Source organism: Natrix helvetica, assembly GCF_964273705.1.
Source record: "Natrix helvetica genome assembly, chromosome: 3".
Taxonomy (NCBI): domain Eukaryota; kingdom Metazoa; phylum Chordata; class Lepidosauria; order Squamata; family Natricidae; genus Natrix; species Natrix helvetica.
The window spans coordinates 26,176,018-26,198,516 of record NC_138549.1 but is presented as its reverse complement, the minus strand read 5'-3'; the positions used below and the strand labels follow the sequence as shown (position 1 = coordinate 26,198,516).

Genomic DNA, 22,499 nt, shown 5'->3' with positions numbered 1-22,499 from the left:
ACTAATCAAGAAAAATGAAAACAAAACAACTTAGAAGTGTGATAGGGAACCTCCAGTGTTGCTTAACAACATAGCAAGGGACAATCCCAGTGATTTTGTGATTGTGTGAGCCTTTCCTGGAGCAAGAAAGCGCTCCCAAAACATGTTCTCAAAATCCTAAACACACTCACTGACTTCCACAAATGATTTATTCCTACCTTAATGACTAGTGGAATAGTTGGAAAAACAATAGAGATACTGCTGTCAGATCTCTTCCTTGCCTTACAGTACAATACAATAGTAGAGTTGGAAGGGACCTTGGAGGTCTTCTAGTCCAACCCCCTGCCTAGGCAGGAAACCCTATACCGTTCCAGACAAATGGCTATCCAACATCTTCTGAAAGACTTCCAGTGTTGGGGCATTCACAACTTCTGGAGGCAAGCTGTTCCACTGATTAATTGTTCTAACTGTCAGGAAATTTCTCCTCAGTTCTAAGTTGCTTCTCTCCTTGATCAGTTTCCACCCATTGCTTCTTGTTCTACCCTCAGGTGCCTTGGAGAATAGTTTGACTCCCTCTTCTTTGTGGCAACCCCTGAGATACTGGAACAATGCTATCATGTCTCCCTTAGTCCTTCTTTTCATTAAACTAGACAAACCCAGTTCCTGCAACCGTTCTTCATATGTTTTAGTCTCCAGTCCCCTAATCATCTTTGTTGCTCTTCTCTGCACTCTTTCTAGAGTCTCCACATCTTTTTTACATCGTGGCGACCAGAACTGAATGCAGTATTCTAAGTGTGGCCTTACCAAGGCATTATAAAGTGGTATTAACACTTCACGTGATCTTGATTCTATCCCTCTGTTGATGCAGCCTAGAACTGTGTTGGCTTTTTTGGCTGCTGCTGCACACTGCTGGCTCATATTTAAATGGTTATCCACTAGAACTCCAAGATCCCTCTCACAGTTACTACTATTGAGCACGGTACCACCTATACTGTACCTGTACATTCCTGTGTACTGTACCTGTGCATTCCTGTACCTGTGCCTTACAAGTGATCTGCCTCATTCAAATTACAGCATCTCAGATGGGTAGTGAGGACATTTGGGAGGAAAGGAAAAACATGCCATTTACTCCATTGTAAATGTCTCCACCCCCCTTAATTCATCTTGTTTGTTTCCAGAGCCCAGGTTGATTTCACCTAGAAATTCACTTATCTTTCAGAAAGAATAGAAATTTATTCATATAGTAGAGCACTCTTTGATAATAACTTTATTTTGTTTCTATTCTGTGATCTTTGTGCTGTTAGGCTGAGCATCCCTCACCCCATGCTTACGCTAAGAACATTGAGTAGTCATCTATCTGAAAATAACAATATTGTAAGCAATTTATTTTTCTTTAAGTCATATTTTAAAAGTACATCAGGTATTTTGTTAGTACACTTTACAAAGTGTGTTTGTGTGTTCCAGTCTGATTTCTTCTAATAGAAGAAAAGAAAGAGAATTATTTTATATTTCCAGGGCATTCCTATAGGAGATTAGAATTTTGTTTCTTGCCAACACTCTCTGGATTCAAGCACCAAGTTGGACTGAATTTTCTAGATTAGTTTGAGCATTTGAAATGAATTAGGTGGTTCCTGCATGCGTCCAGTTGGTTTTGTTTTCACAATTTAAACCAAAATTTGGGTAAGATGAGATGGAAAGTTCTTTTAGTAGTCTAATATATTTAATTGTAAACATTTTTTTTAAAAAAATAGTACCCAGCAAGATTGCTTTTTAAACTGTTTTAAGAATCCTCACCATAACGTCATTGGATATATATTTTGTTTTCTTTTGAAGATAAAGCACCTCTGTCAAAGGGTCTATTAATAATACCAAGCATCTTCTCACTACTGCTGGCTCTACTCTTTCAACATTATCAAAAGTTCTTTACCTACAATCTGCAAGCAGTAAAAGAGGAATTTCAGGTAAGCAGCAATTGATTTATAATATGGTGACAAGGGGTAAACATGGGGCTGGTGTTCTTTATTTTTTTAGTATGAGCTGTGGTGTGAATATTTTGAACTCTGTACCACAACCAGTAGCTTAGCAACGATTCATGTAAAATGTAGATATGTGAAAAATTAGTTGTGGCTGCAGTGTGGGAAGGAGGAAGTCTCTATTTTCTTGTTAGTTTTGTTAATAATTAGTTAACTTGTCTTCTGTTAAAACTCTTCACAATTAAAATCAGATAGTTTTTTTTCCAAAAGTGATAAGTTACATCCAAAGGTTGTGCTGGTAACTGTGGAGAAAAGCATTGCTCCAAATGTATTTCAGGTGAGGGGAACTTGAACTGACAGTATTAATACTGCTAGAAGTTGTGCTTTATACATAATATGAGGTGACATCTCTAAACCCAGGACACCAGCCCCTGTACATCTTAATTTATGGGGTTATGATCTACTCCAGACAGTCTTTTCAGCAAAATTCCTGGCCTAAAAATAAGTGTATATTTCCACAGAAATGTTTGGGAGGAAAAAAAAGCTTATTCTTTGTTGTGTATTAAAACTGAAAGGCTGGGACTATGGGCTCTTCTTATTTTTTTTCTCCCACCCTCAATTTGATATAGAGGTAATGGAATTATATTAATGCTTATGACAGTAATAACAGAGTGCCTTTAAGGAGAAGTCCCAAGCATTTAGAAAGTGGTTGGAACGAACAAGTGGTGAGGAATTGGAGTCCTTCTAGTGCCAGTTTCCTCTTGTCTCTCAATAGTGGTTCTTTTTTACTTTCTTTCTCTCTTCCCAGCTGGACTTAATTTAGAATGCTTTGGACGCTGGATGAATGAAAAATGATGCATACAGCAAATGGGGGAAAATCCTCCTTATTTCATATCAGACAGAGATCTGTTCCTTCTCCCTGCTGTGTTTATAATTGAAACAAAAAATTATAGGAGTGCTCAGCTGCATATAGTATGGAGCTTAGTCTGAAAAGAATATCTGATATTAGGGCCGCAAGGAAAAAACGTTAACACCGGCAAAATATTTATAGCTACCTTTAAGCATACTTTAAAGCCTGGGTAGCTGAAGCATGCTAACATTCTTCATTTACTTGTGTCTTTAAATGGAGATGAACGGTAATACTTGTTCCAACAATAGCACTGTCCTTGTTAGAAGGATTCTTTTTGACAACTATTAGCAGCGTGTTGTGACCTTGTGTGTTTTACACCTTTACTCTGCTATGGGCTGGTGGCTTTTAGAGTGTAGGAAGAACTTCTATAGGCAAATGGAGCAGAACTGCAACTGGAAAATGTGACTTCAGTTAACATCTGATTTATAAAGTAAATGTTATAAGGAAAATCTTTCATATAAGCCCTTTCTTTTGGTAAAATAGCTTAGGGAAAAGAGTAGTTGACATTTGGAAGCTACATTTTGTCATCTTTCATTATGACACAAACATGTTTTGGAGTTGGCAGGAGGTGGAATCTGCCTACTGTCCCTGAACAGAAATGGGGGAGCTGAATTTCAGTAACAAACCACCAGTAATACTGCTGCTACTTCCTGCCATTTCATGAGAGAAAACTAAACATTGGCGTTTAAACATATATTTACCTCATTGTCTTCAGAAATACAGAAGGAAATTTGTAGAAAAACCTGCCCCCTGCCCCAATCATTGTAATATCATCCTGCCTGCTGCACCTCCCCCCACTTTTTTTTTTTTGTTCATCTCCCAGCTGCTAAAGTTTGCCTGATATATATTAAATTTCCATAAAATGCAAGTGGAAACTGTGACTACTGTTTATTACCTTTTAGATTTGGAGGCTGCTCTGTGGACGAACAGTGTGTCTTGATCTTAAAGACACTTTCTGCAGTAGTTTACTTATCTACAACTTCAGAATATTTGAAAGGCGATATGGCAGTAGAAAATTTTCAGTAAGTTCATGTTCTGGTTTTTGTTCTCCCATTTTATAAGTAATATATTTATATTCCTTATTTGTCTTTTCCCTATTTTGGTATTTATCACAACAGGTATTCAAAAATTCTAGGGAGCCATTTTTATATTTCCATTTTAAAGTGGATTTTTAAGTAATAAAGTAAGCAAAATGATTGCTATTTTATTAGCTCAGTGAATTTAATTTTAGAAAAAAGGCACCACCTAAAATATTTTGAACCTCACACAAAATGTGATAGTAGAAAATCTTAGTCTGTAAATCAGTTGCTATGCAAATATATCACGAAGCCCAACAATGCGTGGGGATCCCTACTGTGGAAACCTTGACCCCAAATTCATGATGCTCCAGTCTTGTTTACTTTTTGCAATGCAGTAAGAATACCCATTTTGGGGAGTTTTAAATGGAAATAATGAACCGGCCGCTTTTATAAATTATTTGTTTGTAATAGGTAGCCCTCAACTTAACATAACTGGGATCAAACGTTTGGTTGTAGAGCATAGCAGTTAAGCAAGATGTCATATAATTGGTTCACTCAACAGTTTTAGTCATTAAATCATCTCGCAAGTCATTAAGCAGACAAGAGTCTCAAATAAAGAACATGGGTTTGCCTTGGGGATGGGGAGACTATGGGAAGCTGACTTTCAGAAGCTGAAAGTCCTCTCTGTTAAAATCCAAGCAGAATTTTCAGCCCCTGAACAGAAAGAAAGTCACATGTGGTCTGTGCTGGGCCTCTGAGGCTCTCTTCCAGCCCCCTAGGCATCCTGGACTCCTTACCTTAATGCATTGCCTCTCTGGTCATGGGCTGAAAATCCTGCCTGGATTTTGGTTCCGTCTCGCCCTGGGGACTGGCTGAAAGAGCTCCCTGCGAAAGGAGTTCAGTCTTGTGCCTACTTGGATTTTGGTGCAGAGTTCCTTCAGACTTTTTGGCAGACAGCAGTAGCTTTCAATCTTCTTTGACTTCCCCATTGAAGGTGATCACATGACCGCGGGGTGTTTGGCAACCTGTCATAAGTGCAAACAAATTGCTAAGCACGCAGATCACAATCATGTGACCACGGAGAGGTTGTGCAACAGTCAGAAGTGTTTTATACCAGGTGTCCCCAACCTCTGGGCCCACTACCAGGTCGTGAGCTGTTCAGAAGTGGATCGCGGAAGTGGCAGGTGAGTGCGTGTGCACGCACCTCCACTTGTGTGAGCAGCAGGCAAGCACATGTGTGCAAGCTCCATTTGTGTAAGTGGCATGCATGTATGCGTACCACTCGTGCAAATTGAGCTTATGTGCTCATGCGCATGCTTGTCCACCACTTGGGCGAAAACATTCCCTCCTCCCCCCCACGCCGGTCTGTAAAGCCAGAAAGGTTGGGGAACTCTGCTTTATATATTATAAAGCACCCTTTCCAAGGCTGTCATTAATTTGGATTGTCATAAGGTGAACCATAAGTTGAGAAATATTATATAATGTTATACATATATTTCACTGTTTTTATTTGTCTGTATCTAATTTATAGACTAGTATGTAGCAGCCTGAATGAATAAATGGCCATTTCTATTCTAAGATAGCAGTTGAAGATGCACTCTCTGTGAGTGCATGAGTATGAGTGAAGTATATAAATTGGGTCTTGGTTTGTTCCTGTTCTATATTGCAGAAATCCACAAGACGATACCTTTAGAGATCAGTAATAAAGGTCCTGAACAGCAGGAACTTGGACAGAATTCAGCTAACAGAGCAATTTGCTCCGAGGTTTTACAAGTTACATATATCCTCATCTAACGTGTATCACTTATCTCAGCGATGGTGAACCTTTTTTGGCTCGTGTACCACAAGTGGGGGGAGCGCAGGGGGGGCATGTGCAGGCATGCCACACCCATAATGCAATGCGCGACCCCCCAGTGCGCAAGCGCGCACAACAGGCGCAACCCTCTATTTTTACATGCTTTTTTCGCCCTCCCAGGCTCCAGGGGCTTTATAAGAGCCTGGGGAGGGCGAAAAGAGCCTCCCCGCCCCCCCCGGAGGCCCTCCGGAGGCTTCAGGGACAGTCCGGAGGTGTCCCTGAAGCCTTCGGAATGCTTAAAACGACCCTCCGAGCAAACCGGAAGTGACTTCCGGTTTGCTCGGAGGGTCATTTTGAGCGCTCAGAAGGCGTCAGGGAAGCCTCCGGACAGTCCCTGAAGCCTTCAGAACGCTTAAAACGACCCTCCTAGCAAACCGAAAGTCACTTAATTAGTATTACAATAATTCAATTAGCTTTAAAAGAACTATAGTTTTAATAAATTTCTAGATGAAAATGGCATGCAACAAAATAATATGCTGCTTAGATATTTTGTGAACCGTGTAGATCACGACTGTACAACCTTTTGCCTTGTCAGAGTGCATTGAGTGAAGAGGAGTTGTCTTGTTGCATATAAAATATATAGTTAATGTATATAAATAACAAACTTCCTTTATTTTTTATTATCTTGTGGGCCACATTACTAGCTGTCCAGGGGCGCCTGTGGCCTGTAGGCCATGTGTAGTATAAATACAGTCCATTTTCTGTGAGCATGCTGAATAGGTAATCATCCTATGCAACATTGTATTTTTAATGGATAATTTTTTTGTTATCAAATATGGACAGTTTGTGATTATGAATTTTTTTTTTCAGTCATTTTTACTGGGTTCCTGGATGCTATCAGTGATGTTTGATTTTGTCCTGGTAGAAGCTATTGAATATTCTTTGGGCCTCAACGTCAGCAGCTTGCCTTCAGGATTGTAAGTTTACTGTTAAGAGACATTCATATCCCTTTGTATCTTAAATATTATTTCTAGGGCTGTTGAAATTTATAAAAATGAAATGCTTAGTATTATTAATTTGGGTTGTATGAAATTCAGCCATTCAGCAACTGAATATTCTTTAGAACTGTTGAACTCTTGGGTTCTCGCTTTAGAATGTCAGAACTTGCTGCTCTGGAGGTAGTTTAGCCGTTCTCATAGATAAATCTTCTGAATCAGAAATAATTCAACCCCTGGATACAATAAGCCTGTTAGGGGCTCTGACCAACATCTGGCTTGGAAGTTTTATTTCTGGAAACTGCCAATTGCCCCCAGAATGGTAAGGTCTGGGGAAGCTTTGGCCTCATCCAGAAGAGAAATGAAATTCTTCGGAATGCTGCATTCCCAAATGTGAGTTTAATATATCTATACTGCTAATGATTTGAATCTGTGTGGCATGTTCATTGATAGATGTTCTGCTTCCCTCCTTTACTGTCCTCATATTTATTTATCAAATTTTAAGGCTGTCTCTCAGTTCTCCTCTGAAGGGTCATCTGATTCTTTGGAGCAGATTTAGGTAAATAGAGATAAGATGGTACAATTAATTTCAGATACTGTTTTACCAATTAACAGATGGCTTTGGATTCAACTCTCTATCTCCAAAATTTCTTGCTGCTATCCAATTATGACTGGATAAACTTGAAATCAGATTGGCTGGCTGCAAACTTTCTAGTGTGTTGCCTTTTATTTTCTAGAATATTTTATTTTATTTTATTACAAACACACACACACACCTTACCCCCATGAACTCCCATTGGGGTTGAAGAGTTAAATTCAGCACTGTGTTTAAGCCTTTATTTATTTACTTCCATACATGATCTAAACCAGTGGTTCCCAACCTTTTTTTTGGCCATGCCCCACCTAACCATCTTTAAAATCCTGATGCCCTCCCCCCCTTTGTGACATATAATTCTTACTTTACTCAAAAAGTGAACTCTACTCAAGCAGAGGAAGCCTAAAAGGCCATTAAGTTGGATTAAACAAAATTCAAATTACCCCCATTAAAAATCAAATTGCCCTCCTGTGGGGCATGGGCCCCAAGTTGGGAACCACTGCTCTAGAGTAACATTTCCCAATCTGGCATTACCTATGGGTGTTATATTACAAGCTTCTTTAAATTCACAGTAAGCGGACTAAATATAAAGAGGACATGGTTGTATTTGAGAGCGACAAAAAACAACTGATAAAGAAGTGTTTTTATTTGATGCATTGTTAGGCATTTTCTTCCATGCCTCAGTTTTAGCTGTGCTACCTTAAGTATCACTTTCTTTCTTTATTTTTTTCATATTACTTGGCAGGAGAAAGAGTTTTGGTGTTTAGTTCAGCATTACTGCAGATGCAAAGTACCTTTAGCCCAGACATTCTCCTCTCCCCTGTTAATTAATAATAATTATTATAACAAAATCTATATTATAAGCAACTAGATGCACTGTAACATATGCAGTCAGCAATAACACTTGAATATGCATTGGCCTTGGCAACTAAAATAATATCTCCCCAAGTTAAACATATCTCGATATCATTTTATTGCCACTATTACAGAAATGGCTGGCTATTGCCTTTTTTCCTCCTTATTTTTCAAAAAGGTTTACAAGTAAATTTCCTGATGGTCCCCCCTCCCCCCCTGTACACATTAAATCAGCTTTGAGGAGATAGCCACCTGTTTTGACAAATGAAAGCAGATGTAAATGATTCCCAGAAGTAATTTAAAACTAATTAGCATGTTTGGAGATCTTTTCATTTTGCTTTAAGGGATGCACACGTTAGACTTAAATTTTGTTAAAGATGAAACACTTGATTTAGAAATATGGAATTCCCACCCCTTCTCAATACTGTAAACATTGAAATCATATGATTTTGAACAATCCTTTTTTTTTGTATCACACTCTCTTAATACATTGTGCAACTCATAGAAGTTACGAAGTTGAAACATCAGTAGCATAAATAATGAAGAAAAATGGAATATATTTATATTAAAAAGGCAAAAATGATTATGCATTTCAAGCTAGAATAATTTCTTTTTTAAAGGAAACAACAATTTAAAAGAGGAATAATAAAAACTTTCCTTTTTAAACATAATACATTTATTGGAAATTTGAGTTTATTCTAAGCTTTACTTAATGCATATATATGGTATTGCTTTGAGATATATTTGTATTTGCATTGCATTGCTTTACTTACTTTATATGATCTCACTGTTAATATTACTTAATGAATGCACACTACCAGATCGTATACTTTTTCTCCGAACGCTTCGAAGATAATTGCGATAAAGCATAACACTGATAACTCGGGCCTGAAATTGCTTAGAAACTAGGTAGTAAAGGATTATGTCTAGACATGTGCTGATGTTCATGAGGAAGGTGGTAAATGCTCCCCAAGGGTTGTAGCTTGTTTCTCCATTTTGGAGCATCAGAAATGTAAAACAAACATGAAAAGGCACAAAACATACAAGCACTTGGATAATTAGTGTTACAATGATTCTGATCGATCTTTCTTTAGCCTTTGGTTTCAGCTTGGAAGTTCTTCCGCGAATGATGCTATAAATGATGACTAGATAACAACCAAGCATGTTAAATATGGGGATCAAGAAAAAAAATATTAACCGACAAAAATTTAATACGTTGACTTCCTTTAGGTAGATAATATCCATCATCTTTATGCAGGTGGTGAAATTTGAAGTTTTGTCTGGATCAGAATATAAGAAAAGCAGTGGAGAAGTTGTCAAAAGAGTTATGATCCAAAGTGCTGTGCAAGCCATCAGAGCTTTGTTTGTGTTCTTGAGTTCCTTGGCATATTTCGGTTGAACTATAGCCAGACATCTATCGATGCTTATAAAAGCTAACAACCATATTGCAATGCTGGGGTAAAAAATAGTGAAAGCACTAAGAACCCGGCAGAAGACATCTCCAAAGATCCAAGAGCGTTTCCCATAATAATGCATTCGAAAAGGCAAGGTGAATATAAGCAACAAGTCAAGCAATGCAACATTCATCATGTAGATAGTTATTGTTGTTTTCTTCTTGGTGGTACAGCTGAAGACCCAGAGAGCTGTAATGTTTACAATTAACCCAGTTGTAAAAATGAAGCTGTAGAAGACGAGCGATGAAATTCGGTATTCTTCAGGATGGCTATTTTCAATCATTGTAATTAGACTGTGATTGTAGCTATTCATAGCTTTCTAGTACATTATCTAAGAATAAAATAGGAGAATGATCAAGTTTAACTATTCATTAGAACAGTTTTGCATTGTAAGGAGCACTGAGAATCAGACAATTCCAGGTTTGCACTGTACAGAGGGCGCTTTAGAAAAATTGAGTGCATTAATCTTCAAAAACATGACACTCAGTATTATGTTAAATTGAGGACTTAACTAGCCAAACAGTTAGTCTTTGTAATTTATATGGGCCTGAGGTCTGAGTTTTCTGTTAAAGAATCTCAGCAAGTTTTATTTTATTTATTTGTTTGTTAAATATATTTGCTGCCCATCTCATTATGAGCCTACTCTGGGCAGCTTACAACAATAAAATGGAAAAAAAGATTAAAAATATAAACATAACAATAGTAAAGGGATAAACAATATAAATAAGGGAAGTACAATAATATGGAATTAAAAAGATGGACAGAGGGGGAGCAGAAGCGCAGGGGGGAGGTGGAGTTAGAGAAATAGTTCAATAACTACCTTCAACGATGTACACTCCTATTGAGTCCCCAGGTCATCTGGCAGGGCCAGGTCGTCAGGCTGTTTCAGAAGGATAGGAGAGTGGGGAAAAATCTCACCCTAAGATGGAAAATGTTCCAGAAGTCCAGCACTGCAGCAGAGAAGATTCTTCTTCTGGACCTTCTCTGGAGTTCCTTGACCAATGGGGTCGTCAGCAGGCCTCCTCTGCTAGCACGAGTAGGACAGAGTTGTCTTAGCAAGACAAGATGCTTCAACCAAGTAGTCTGGTCCTATGCCATGGGAAGGCTTTAAAAGTCATAATGAACACTTTGAACTGCACCCCGAAGCATACCAGCAGTCAATGGGTCATTCCAGGGGCCTCCAAAGACTTCTTGTGCTGCCACATTTTGTACCAGTGGAAGCTTCCATGTAGCCCAATGTAAATTAGATTGCAACAATCTAGACGAGATGACTAGGGCTCGAGTGTCTGAGGACAGGGAGTCCTGATTCAGGAAAGGCTGCAACTGGTGCATAAACCAAAACTCTGCAAAGGCTCTCCTAGTCACAACCACCACCTGATCTTCGAGGGGGAGTCTCGAGTCTTGGAGAATCCCTATGTTGAGAACTAGATCTGAATAGAGTTATGCAACCTTGTCCTGAACTAAGTATGACAAACACTCAGATCCTGAGGCTCCATGCACCCAAAGTCATTCAGGACTAAGAGTGACATGATAACAGTTGCTATCATAGCAGGCTGCCACAAAGAAGAGTGGGTCAACCTGTTCTCCAAAGCACTAAAGGCAAGACAAGGAGCAATGGATGGAAACAAATCAAGAAGAGAAGCAACTTAGAACTAAGGAGAAATTTCCTAACAGTGAGAACAATTAACCAATGGAAGCCTTCAGAAGTTATGGGTGCTCCAACACTGGAAGATTTTAAGAAGAGATTGGACATCCATTTGTCTGAAATGGTATAGAGTTTTCTGCTTGAGCAGGGGGTTGGACCAGAAGACCTTCAAGGTCCCTTCCAACTCTGTTATTCTATTTATGCTCTACAAAAAGTGCTGAGCATTTCTAATTAATTTTCATGGCCAAAAAATCTCTGCAGTTTGTTAAATACAAGCAATTTGATATATTAAACATTGGGCATTGGTAATTACCCATAAATAGCTCCCTTTCTCAAGATTTAGGGATTGCTCTTATCAATTCATTTTATTTCATGTAAATGACTTGGTAAAGATAAATCTTATCTCCTCTGAAATAATGAAGACAAAATGATATGAAAGTGGAGGGGATAAAATGATATCATGAAAGTGCCGGCTGCCTGCAATTTGGCAGTTCAAATCTCACCAGTCTGAAGGTTGACTCAGTCTTCCATCCTTCCGAGGTTGGTAAAATGAGGATCCAAATTATTGGGGCCAATATGTTAACTCTGTAAACTGCTTAGAGAGGGCTGTAAAGCACTGCAAAGCGGTATATAAGTCTAAGTGCTATTGCTATTTGGCTTTAAAATGATGCAAATTCGTTTGGTAACATGGTTTGAAAGAGGAAGCTGGTCAATCATGTTGAAAGAGAAGCTGTGCTTCCCTTGCTCTTGCAGGTGGGCTGCAGATATTTGCTGCTTTACATCTGCACTGACTCACCTCCTCCTTGGCTTTTGTGGGTGAAAGAGAAAGAGTTTACTCTTCCTTCATCATTCCAGTGTCTCCACTGCTCAGAGAGTAAAATATGTGTTGTTTTTGAACACGGCCACTTTCTACTCTTGCAGAGGTTACAGCCAAATCTACTAGATGCTGCCATTCCACTTTATCATGATTAGACTTGAAGGGGGGGGGGGGGGGGCAGAAAGCTCTGAATGATGAAGCAAGACTATTTAAAGGACAAAGAGAAATAGAAATTACTTACCTCCTCTCACTATCCTCAATTTAAAAAGATTTGCAGCTAGCACAAAAATAGCTGCTGTACTGCAGTCTTTACTCCAATTTAGAGTAGAAAGTCCACTATGTAGGGCACAGTAGCCAACTTCCCTAATAGCTTCCAAAAGTATCGTGTCCTTTTCCATAAGAATGGTCTTATAAAGCTTTATTCTACTTTTTTTTCTGAAGGACACCCTTACTCAATATTAGTGGCTATTTGTAGGCTTTTCTAATGGATTTTAGAAGAAGACACTATTCATATGACATGCTAGCATATGCATGTTTATAGAGCTATGGGCTTATGTGCAGTTTTCTGGGTTCTGGATACTGGTCCATGACTCAGTATCTAAATGATTTGCACAACAGCCTGAATTGAGATTTACTGGTATGTGGTTGATGTATTCTGTCAATTTAGCCAGCACGGTCAGGATCTCCACTGTTTTGGATTCAATTCGAGACAGAGTCTACAGGAAATATCCCTTTGAAAAGAAGTAGCTGCTGTAATGAAATGCAAACAGCTACTTTCACATTCTCCAAAATACTTTTTGGAAATCAGATCAAAAACACTAGGCTTCTTGTGCAAATCCCGCAGTGCGTTATATGAACATACAGTAATTTGTGGTTGGCTGAACAGACTTAGATGCTGTTAGTCATTTTCACTGGCTGAGATGGTGAAAGAAAGTGATACTAAAGCTATTCATCCATTGGTTGGGTTCTTACAATGTGCTGGCTGTATTTGCAGGAATGCTAACTCCCAGATTAATTGTTCCTTGATTTGCTGAATAAACACACATTTATGTAACTATGAAGGAAATATTAAGAATTGAACAAATACAACTATTGTTTGAAGAGTTCTGAAGTAAAGCAAATGGAAAACTAGCATAATAGATCTTCAAATATTTATTAGAGGTCTTTCCTGTCATTTTTAAAAAATAAATAACATAAATAAATAAATGATGAACATATTTAGTACTCTTTCCTCCTCCTATTTTCCTCACAACAAATCCTGGGTGGTGTATTGGCCTAAGAGAGCCTTCCATTCTGAATCAAATATTTCCATACTGCATTGTATGAAAAGTTAAAGCCTCATCTGCTATCCTCAAATTTTTAGGAATATCTAAAGTGGTACTCACGTACACACCCTTACATGGGTACTACAACTACCCATGTAAGAAATAGCTGTATTTTCCATTTTGAACCTGTTAGTAATTTCCAGCTTGTGTACTGGTACCAGTGCCTGTTTATATACAGCTAAGTAGATTTATTTTATTTTATTTTATTTAGTTTATTTGTATCTCACATATTCATTACTTCAGCTTTTGTTTACTTCATCTTGATTGGTTTATAAAAACAACAGGGATTTTAGGCTTGCATATATTTAAAAGATAACATTCATTTGATATATAATTTTGTAATGTTCAGAGTCTTTAGCAATGTTCTCTTAATTGGAAATCATAATTCAAGTTGAAAATTTGACAATTTTCAAATTGTGCACATATGCTAATATATAAAATAGAAGTTTCCTTACCTTTAGCTTTTCAGTGATGTTTTCATCAACCCAGGCAAGCAAAAGATTGGTTTTTGTCTTAAGACCTGTGATCTAAAATAGAAACCTTTTTATAATCAGGAAGTGTCATAGTGCAACTAGATTCTCAATTGGTTCTACAGGGTTTTTTGGCTGTGTGTAAAAATTTTTGCATGAACAAATTCTACCATATATTTCATATGTTAGCTGACAAAATGTTTCTGTCTGTAAGTATAACATCCTCTTCAACTGTCTAACATAAAGTACATATTTGCTGAAATATTATAAAGAAATACTGTAAGTGTTGCAGTTGCTATAATATATATAAACAATTTATGTGATGACCATAGACTATTTGAAGGGTTATCTGATATAAAATTATCCTTAATTCTTGGCTTTTTGTTCAAACTTAATTGAAGTGTAATCATCAATTCAAGATGAAATTAAACTGTCAATACAGAGGAATTGCCATCCATTTCCTCCTTGTCTTAGTATACAGTATATAAATAAGTTCAGTTTAATTTATAAATTACAAATTAATGTCTAATGTATAGGGATCTTATTAGGGTTAGTGACTGGTGAAACAAACAACAATAACAGATAAAGAACTTCAGATGGAACAAAATTTTATAGTAATAGAATTCTAAAATTTAAGGGAGTTAATTCCTGCATAAATCAGTGGTGATTGAAAGAAACCTTTTCTAGACATAGGAGGATTGCTGACTGACAATAGGAAGTAAGTGAAGTGATGCCCATAATTTGCTAAAAACCTTTTCCATGTATGAGTGTAATTGCAATAATGGATTCCTATAGAGTAATTTCTACGGAGATTCTCAGTCATCCAGATCATGGTTGCCCCAAAGATGCTTTTTGGAAAAGCAACTGGACTTTTTCTTTGAAGATGTTTCATTTCTCATCCATTGTTTTGATTACGAATGGTCTGTACACTGCCCCGAGTCCCTACGGGGAGAGGGGGCGGTCTATAAATTAAATAAACTATAACTATAAACTATAAAAACAGAACTGAAGAAGCTTCTTGGATGTGAAGTGAAACATGTTCGAGAAAAAATAAAGTCCAGTTGTCTTTCAAAAAAAGCACCATTGGGACATCTCTACAGAATAACACAGCACCACCACCCTGCCATCCATCTGCGTTGTATCATCACAACATGTGTGGGGTTGGTGTGTGTTCCTGGTGGAAATTAGGAAAGAAAGCCAGGAATGTATATCAGGAAAGTCTACTCTGGTTGCAATGGGGCCTGGCATTCTCCACATGAACGCGTGCAGCGCACGCATGCCTCTTACGGTCCAGCGACGCCTCTGCGAGTCTCCGCGATGCTCCAGTTGCTCGGCATAGTGTCACAGGCGCTTTACACGCTGTGCACGTGCGCGGAAGCCCTAAAGAGTTTAAAGATATGTAAGGAGCGCAGGCGGGTGGGCCCTCCTGAGCACCATACCAGAACGGTACGCAGTACTCCGGGCAGGCTCCGGTACGCCTGTACTGGGGTGTACCACCTGCAACCCACCACTGGTCTACTCCCAGCAGGGAATTCAAGCCATGAAAATCATTCAAGTTATCCATCTAAAGCAACTAGGCTCCTATATTAACAGTACCAGCATAGGAAGATGCTGGAAGCAGATTGTTGTTTAATGACTACAACAATGCTATAATTTCATATTGTATGGGAGAAGACAATACTAAACCATTCCTGTATTTTACTGAGAAAACCACATGCACGGGCAACGTCAAGTAATTTACCCTACGATGCCTATAGAGATGATGGCCTCTCTTGCAGATTCTTTTTTGAACAGCCAATAATACAATACAATACAGATTGTATTGTATTGTATTATTGTATTGACCTAGGCTCAATAGACGAAAAGTACTGGAAATTTGGAAATAGGGTCGGTGTCTCGCTTCAATGGCTGGGGGAATACTTTTATTTTACAAAAGGAAAGCTCATCAAAAAAAGGAAAGAATAAAAAAAGATGGTAAATTATAAATAATGTGAACAAGTTTTCATTAATTTCTAGTTCTAAAATAGAAATTAATCTTAATTAAAATTATATTTTATCTACTCTGTATCTATACTATTTTCTTTAAAGTCCAATTTCACTATATTTTTACATCTTTCTATTCTGTATCTCTAATACACTTGTCATTCCTATTTTAAACCTCAAGCAACACATCTTGTTCCTATGAGCTGTTATTTTCAGTCTGAACCTGAGGCCAAACCCCATTAAATTTCTGCATTAATGGTTGGAGCATAAGCTCAGATATCCATCCTATTAAGGGGCTGCTGACAGAATCAGTTATTATTCGGTCACTCATTGCATTATACCCAAATACTTCCTTCATTTTATTTTTCCTGACTATGAAAACAGCATCGTTACTTTTCCGCTTTTTGTATCCCGAGCAGTAATCACAGTGATCTTGTACTGAAAATATCAAATTCCAGTCCATTTCAATTCACTGATATCTAAGATATTAGTTTATAGTTGATTCATTACATCTTTCACTGTGTTGAGCTTTCCATGTTCATTGCTTCTTATATTTCCTGTTCCACATTGGTTCTGTCTTTGCAGATTTGGCTTTTATTTTCCTGCATGGCAACGTAAGTAACTGGATGCCCAGCATGCTTAATTTAGCCACATCATAAATGCCATTAGTACTTTGAAAGATCCTCAGTTCTTCTTCAGTAGCATCTTGAATGCCATCCAACCCGAGAAGCAGTGAAAAGCCTGACAGATTGTAAGCACCCGTGCTCTTTTCTCTCCCTGCTATCTTTGCTTCCCCTATCGTCTCAGCAACCCAGCTGCCAATCAAACAGCCGCATTGGGCAAAAAGCTAGGACACAAAATGGCTGCATGGGAGCTCTGCAGCTATAGGCTGCACGAGAAACAGCTTGAACAGAGCCAGGGCTCAGGGGTAAAAATAAAACAAAAAGCTAAAACAAAACAAAAAATATATAACAAAGCTGGAAACAGTAAGGAAGAAAACAGCTGGACTGTATGACTTACAAAATCAAAATGAAGCAGGAAAATAATTGTTGATGCTTGTCAATTCTGTGATGTCTTTATTGCCAATGTGTTCATCAAACAACATCTGTATACATCAGGGGTAGTCAACCTTTTTATACCTTCCGCCCACTTCTGTATCTCTGTTAATAGTAAAATTTTCTAACCGCCCACCGGTTCCACAGTAATGGTGATTTATAAAGTAGGCAAGTAACTTTACTTTATAAAATTTATAAAGCAGAGTTACAGCAAACCCCTACCGCTCACCATGAAAGCTGGACCTAGTGGGCGGTAGGGACCAGGTTGACTACCACTGGTATACATGGATATCACCAGGTGAAGCACACAGCAATTAAGAACAAAACCACCATATCTAACCATGCTCCACAAGAATAATTTTTTAAAAAATGAATCCAGGTTCCCCCAGCATATAAAGTTAAAGAAACGCCATAAAGTTAAAGTTTTTTTAAAAAAAAACATGTAAGCCTCTCCTATTCCCAGCTACCTGTTTTATTTACTTTAGCATCCAGGTGCAATGGAAATCCAGAATCATTACCAGTCTGCAAAGAAAAATCAATCCCATCCAGAATAAGTTGTACAAGTAGTTCTTTCTTAATGACCCTAATTGGGAGCAGAATTTCTGTTGCTAATGGAGCAGTTGTTAGGCAAAATAACAACTGATTAGCGAGGGCAGTTCCTGGTTGTGAACTTCAGGAGGGGATGTCATGTTTCCCCTGCTTTGTCATTCCCACTTCAACTTTCCCTACCCCCTATCTGCCCCCCGCCTCTGCCCTTTTGGTTATCCTGCCCTTTGCTGCCCTGCCACCCCTTTGCCATCATTTTCCTCCCACTGCTGATGATGGGTACCTGTCTGAGTCAGCTGCTGACCCTTCCCAAGGCCTCCCCAATACCATCAGTTCGACATTTCAAGCCTCAAGGTTGATTCAGTCTTCCATCCTTCCGAGATTGGTAAAATGATGACCCAGATTGTTGGGGGCAATATGCTGACTGTGTAAACTGCTTAGAGAGGGTTGTAAATTACTGTGAAGTGGTATATAAGTCTATCAGCAGCAGCGAGGAGAAGGAGAAAGCAGAGTGCAGGGCAGCCAGAAGGGCAGAGCGGAGCAGGGAGATGTTGGGCGGAGTTGAAACACATATTTTGTTCGAAATGTGGGGAGGCCACGAGGCCAAATTTTGCCAAGCACCCAAAATTTGATCATGTGACTTTAAGGGTGCTGCAACATCTGTAACTTCAAGGAATAGTCATAACCAGGGCTGGGATTCGACCGGTTCGGACCGGTTCAGGCAAATCGGTAGCTCTGACTATCAGCTGGGAGCAAACCAGTTCGCTTCAACTTTCAGCTGGGCTTGCCCACCCACCTCTGCGCTATACTCGTCTATATTCCCTTTTCTGAATCCCAGTTGATAGGCGCGGTAGAGTGGATTGCCGCGCCTCAGCTGTTTTCCTCCCTAGCAGTAATTCGGAAGGTGCGAGCAAAGCGTGCCCACGCTCAGCGAACTGGTTGTTAAACTGGTAGGATCTCACCCCTGATTGTAACTGCTAGTCAGTCAGAGCTGCCGTAATTTTGAATGGTTAATAAGCATTCTACTGGTAGCCCAAACCTAGATCAAAATGTCTCTTTTGCAATAGAATTTAGTTGGATTTGAATCTCTCTTTTCTATCATGTGTTCAATAATGATTTTAAAAGAGCCTTTAGATACCCCATGGCTGAATGTACAGGAGACTGAATAATAATTCCTTATTGTCTCCTAGCAAATTCAGTCAGTTGGATCTGGAGCCTTCAAAATGCCATTCGCCCGCTGGAATTGAAACCGCTAAAATATTTAAAATATTACACTCAAAAATAGTCTTGTCCAGTTCCCAGTGTAAATCATCTACAGGTGGTCCTCAACATACGACTACAATTGAACCCAAAAATTATGTTGTTAAATAAGACATGTTAATTGAGCTTTGCTGTATTTTATTTTTTGCTACAATTGTTAAGCAAATCATTGTAGCTATGAAGTAAATCATGTGGTCATTAAGCGAATCTTGCTTCCCCCATTGACTTTGCTTTCGGGAGCAGGCTGGGAAGGTTACAAACGATGATCACATGACCCTGAGACAGTGCAACTGTCATAAATACTTGGCAGTTGCTAAGTGCTTAAATTTTGATTACATGACCATGGGGATGCTGCAAGGATTGTAAATGGGAAAACTAGTCATAAATCATTTTCTTCAGAGCTATTGTAACTTCAAATGGGCACTAAATGAATGGTTGTAAGTTGAAGACTACCTGTTATAAATACATAACTAAAACTAGATGTGAATCTGATCTGCATGACCAATTTTAGTTAAATCTGGAGTTGCATTTTGTAGGGAAACAAAGATTGGACCCAGAAAAGTTCAAAACGTTGAGATCTCATTTGGTTTCTTTAGCACGATACCGGACTATTAAACCAGACTATAAACTTAAATTAATTTATATATTGTGTATTAATTTAAGCTATCATTTGATTTGCTTGATCTTGATGTAGTGAGTTGTATAAAGCAAACCATGTCTTAGTGTGATGTGTGAATATTGTTAAAATTGTCTCTTTAGCTAGTATATTTTTGGCAGTTACAACCAATCAGAGCACGCATCCAAAATATAGCCAATGGCATTTTTTTCTTAAGAAATTATTGCCTTTATTTAATAATTTTAAAAATATTATAGGTGTGAATGTATGAATGAGCAAAATATAACATAGTTTATTTACTCTTGGTTTTAATAAGGCAGCATTCCAGTCTATTCATTATTTTATGCTTTTGTTTTTAGGGAGTAAGAAAGTTTAAAACTGTTGATATTTACCAGATAGAGTTTTTAATGCATTTTTCCATAACTTATCTACTTGCTAATATCAATTGTTAAACTTTTTAAAGAATCGCCATGCAGTGAGATAGGCAACAAACAACTTTAATAAATAAATAAAGTAAACTTTTTTTAAAAAATTCAAGTTTTGTTGATGTCTGTCAGACAAATTCCTTGTGTGTCCAATACACTTGGCCAATAACGAATTCTATTCTATTCTATTCTAGAGTATATTTTAAAAGGTAGTAATTTAGTCCATGCAGGTTTTTAAATTACAACTTCTGTAGAAATATACATCCAGATTTTCCTATTGCTAATATTTGATTAAAGAAGAACTCCAATACTAGAGTCTTAGCTTAATGTCCATGCCCACGCTACTAGAAAGTCAATTGGGAGCAAATTTCTTTCATAAACAATTCCTGGGTGGTAATGTTGTAATTTATCTGGTATAAATATAGATGTAGGACTATTGCCCTCTACTGTTCAGTACCTGCTATTACAACTTCTGTAGAAATATACACCCAGATTTTCCTATTGCTAATATTTGATTAAAGAAAAACTCCAATACTAGAGTCTTAGCTTAATGTCCATGCCCACGCTACTAGAAAGTCAATTGGGAGCAAATTTCTTTCATAAACAATTTCTGTGTGGTAATGTTGTAATTTATCTGGTATAAATATAGATGTAGGACTATTGCCCTCTACTGTTCAGTACCTGCTATTACAACTTCTGTAGAAATATACACCCAGATTTTCCTATTGCTAATATTTGATTAAAGAAAAACTCCAATACTAGAGCCTTAGCTTAATGTCCATGCCCACGCTACTAGAAAGTCAATTGGGAGCAAATTTCTTTCATAAACAATTTCTGTGTGGTAATGTTGTAATTTATCTGGTATAAATACAGATGTAGCACTATTGCCCTCTACTGTTTAGTACCTGCTATTACAACTTCTGTAGAAATATACACCCAGATTTTCCTATTGCTAATATTTGATTAAAGAAAAACTCCAATACTAGAGTCTTAGCTTAATGTCCATGCCCACGCTACTAGAAAGTCAATTGGGAGCAAATTTCTTTCATAAACAATTCCTGTGTGGTAATGTTGTAATTTATCTGGTATAAATACAGATGTAGCACTATTGCCCTCTACTGTTCAGTACCTGCTATTAACTTTGCTAATAGCACTTACATTTTCCTTGTGTATCAGTCTAATTTCGATGTAGCAGATATTACTTATTTGTGCTTTGGTCTCTACCCAAGACTGCTAAATCTGGTGATAATAGGTGAGTGTCAAGTATCTGCATGGGGTTGCCCTTGAAGACAATCTGGAAACTTCAGATGATGCAGAATGTGGTGGTGGAGGAGGTATGTGGGCACCTAGATCAGCATTATTACATCCCTGCTCTGTGTGCTGCATTAGTTACTAGCTGACTTCCAGATTCAATTCAAGGTGCTGCATGATCTCTAAAACCCAATATGGCATGGGGCCAGCATATTTGAGAGACCGTCTTTCCCTAATCATATTTACCCTTCCCAACACATCCAGCAGAAAGGACATTTTACAGGTCCTATCCACAGAGTAATGTCATCTGATGCAGCCCAGTTTTCTGCCATAACATCCACTCTCTGGAACATCAGCAGTCCTGACGTTAGATTAGCCCCAACCTTGTTAGCCTTCCAAAAGGGCCTGCGTGTATGGCTAGGTCATCTGGTCTGTGGATTTGGTAATGTTGGTATAGTAGAACCTGCAAAGGATTGTTCTTTTAGGGAAACGGATGGTGCTTTCCTGGAGTTCATCTTTTTATGGCTTTTTAAAATAGCATTATTGTTTTTATTTTTTAATGTTTTGGGATTTAAAAAAAATATTTCCGTCTTTTTTGTGTTTCTTTGTAACCACCCAGAGTCACAGAAGTCAGATAGGTGGCTAAATGAATAAATAAATAAATGGCAAGAGGGGATTAATTGTCTTTTGTTTGTTAGATATGGTTGATGTACTGCTCTTTTATTTTTGTAGTCACACGAAACCAGTTCTAGTCCCTGATAGGCACAGCTTAATGCACTTCAGGCATATCTGTGTTTCTCAGTAAAATTACAGTAATATAGTGTGACATGGCTGTCATAAAAGCAAATGGACTCTTAAACTGCATGACTGATACTGTTTCCAAGCCTCAAGAAACAACTGTTTCACTTAATTTGTGTTGGTTAAACTCCATCTTGAGTGTTGCGTTGTGTTCTGAGAACCACACTTTTGAAAGAATTGAGACAAAAGCAAGAGTTATAAAAAAAGGAGGCGATAAGGATGTTCTGTAGCCTGTAAACCCAAATCCAAATGTTAGTAGGAAGGATGATTGAAGGAATTGTGAATGTTTAAACTTGAGCTTGAGAGGGGATGGATATCATAGCACAGTGATGGCGAACCTATGGCACGCGTGCCACAGGTGGCACACGGAGCCATTTGTCAGGGCACGCGAGGCGCTGCCCTGTCAGCTGGCCAGCACGTATGCACGCGCTGGCCAGCTGAATTCACCGTTTTTAAAAGCCATTTTTTCGCCCTCCCCAGGCTCCAGAGGCTTTATAGGAGCCTGGGGAGGGTGAAAAGAGCCTCCCTGCCCGCCCCGGAGGCCCTCCGGAGGCTTCAGGGACCGTCCGGAGACTTCCCTGAAACCTTCGGAATGCTTAAAATGACCCTCGGAGCAAACCGGAAAGCCTCTGGAGCCTAGGGAGGGTGAAAAAACCATGTAAAAATGGGGGGGTCGCGCCTGTTGTGGGCGCATGTGCACTGGGGGGTGTCACGCATTGCATTATGGGTATGG

General features: G+C 38.5%; 2 protein-coding genes across 4 annotated transcripts in view; one reads left to right on the top strand and one right to left on the bottom strand.

The window, feature by feature from the left end:
* The window catches only part of UBAC2 (UBA domain containing 2), an 84,340-nt gene that overhangs the window by 5,682 nt on the left and 56,159 nt on the right, over positions 1 to 22,499 (top strand). The window contains exons 2-4 of the mRNA XM_081947302.1: positions 1,813 to 1,940; positions 3,765 to 3,884; positions 6,547 to 6,653. Coding sequence (XP_081803428.1) covers positions 1,813 to 1,940; positions 3,765 to 3,884; positions 6,547 to 6,653 — 355 coding nt within the window. The remainder of the gene's footprint in view (positions 1 to 1,812; positions 1,941 to 3,764; positions 3,885 to 6,546; positions 6,654 to 22,499) is intronic.
* On the bottom strand, positions 8,877 to 13,836 carry GPR18 (G protein-coupled receptor 18). 3 transcript variants are annotated; one of them, XM_081949120.1, is made up of 3 exons: positions 13,818 to 13,836; positions 10,396 to 10,602; positions 8,877 to 9,906 (listed from the first exon to the last, which is right to left on the bottom strand). In XM_081949120.1, the coding sequence occupies exon 3, from the start codon at positions 9,886 to 9,888 to the stop codon at positions 8,896 to 8,898; it is 993 nt and encodes a 330-aa protein (XP_081805246.1). In that variant the 5' UTR covers positions 9,889 to 9,906; positions 10,396 to 10,602; positions 13,818 to 13,836; the 3' UTR covers positions 8,877 to 8,895. The 3 variants fall into 3 exon arrangements, with proteins under 3 accessions (XP_081805246.1, XP_081805247.1, XP_081805248.1); XM_081949121.1 differs by having other exon boundaries at positions 10,396 to 10,599; XM_081949122.1 differs by having other exon boundaries at positions 10,494 to 10,599.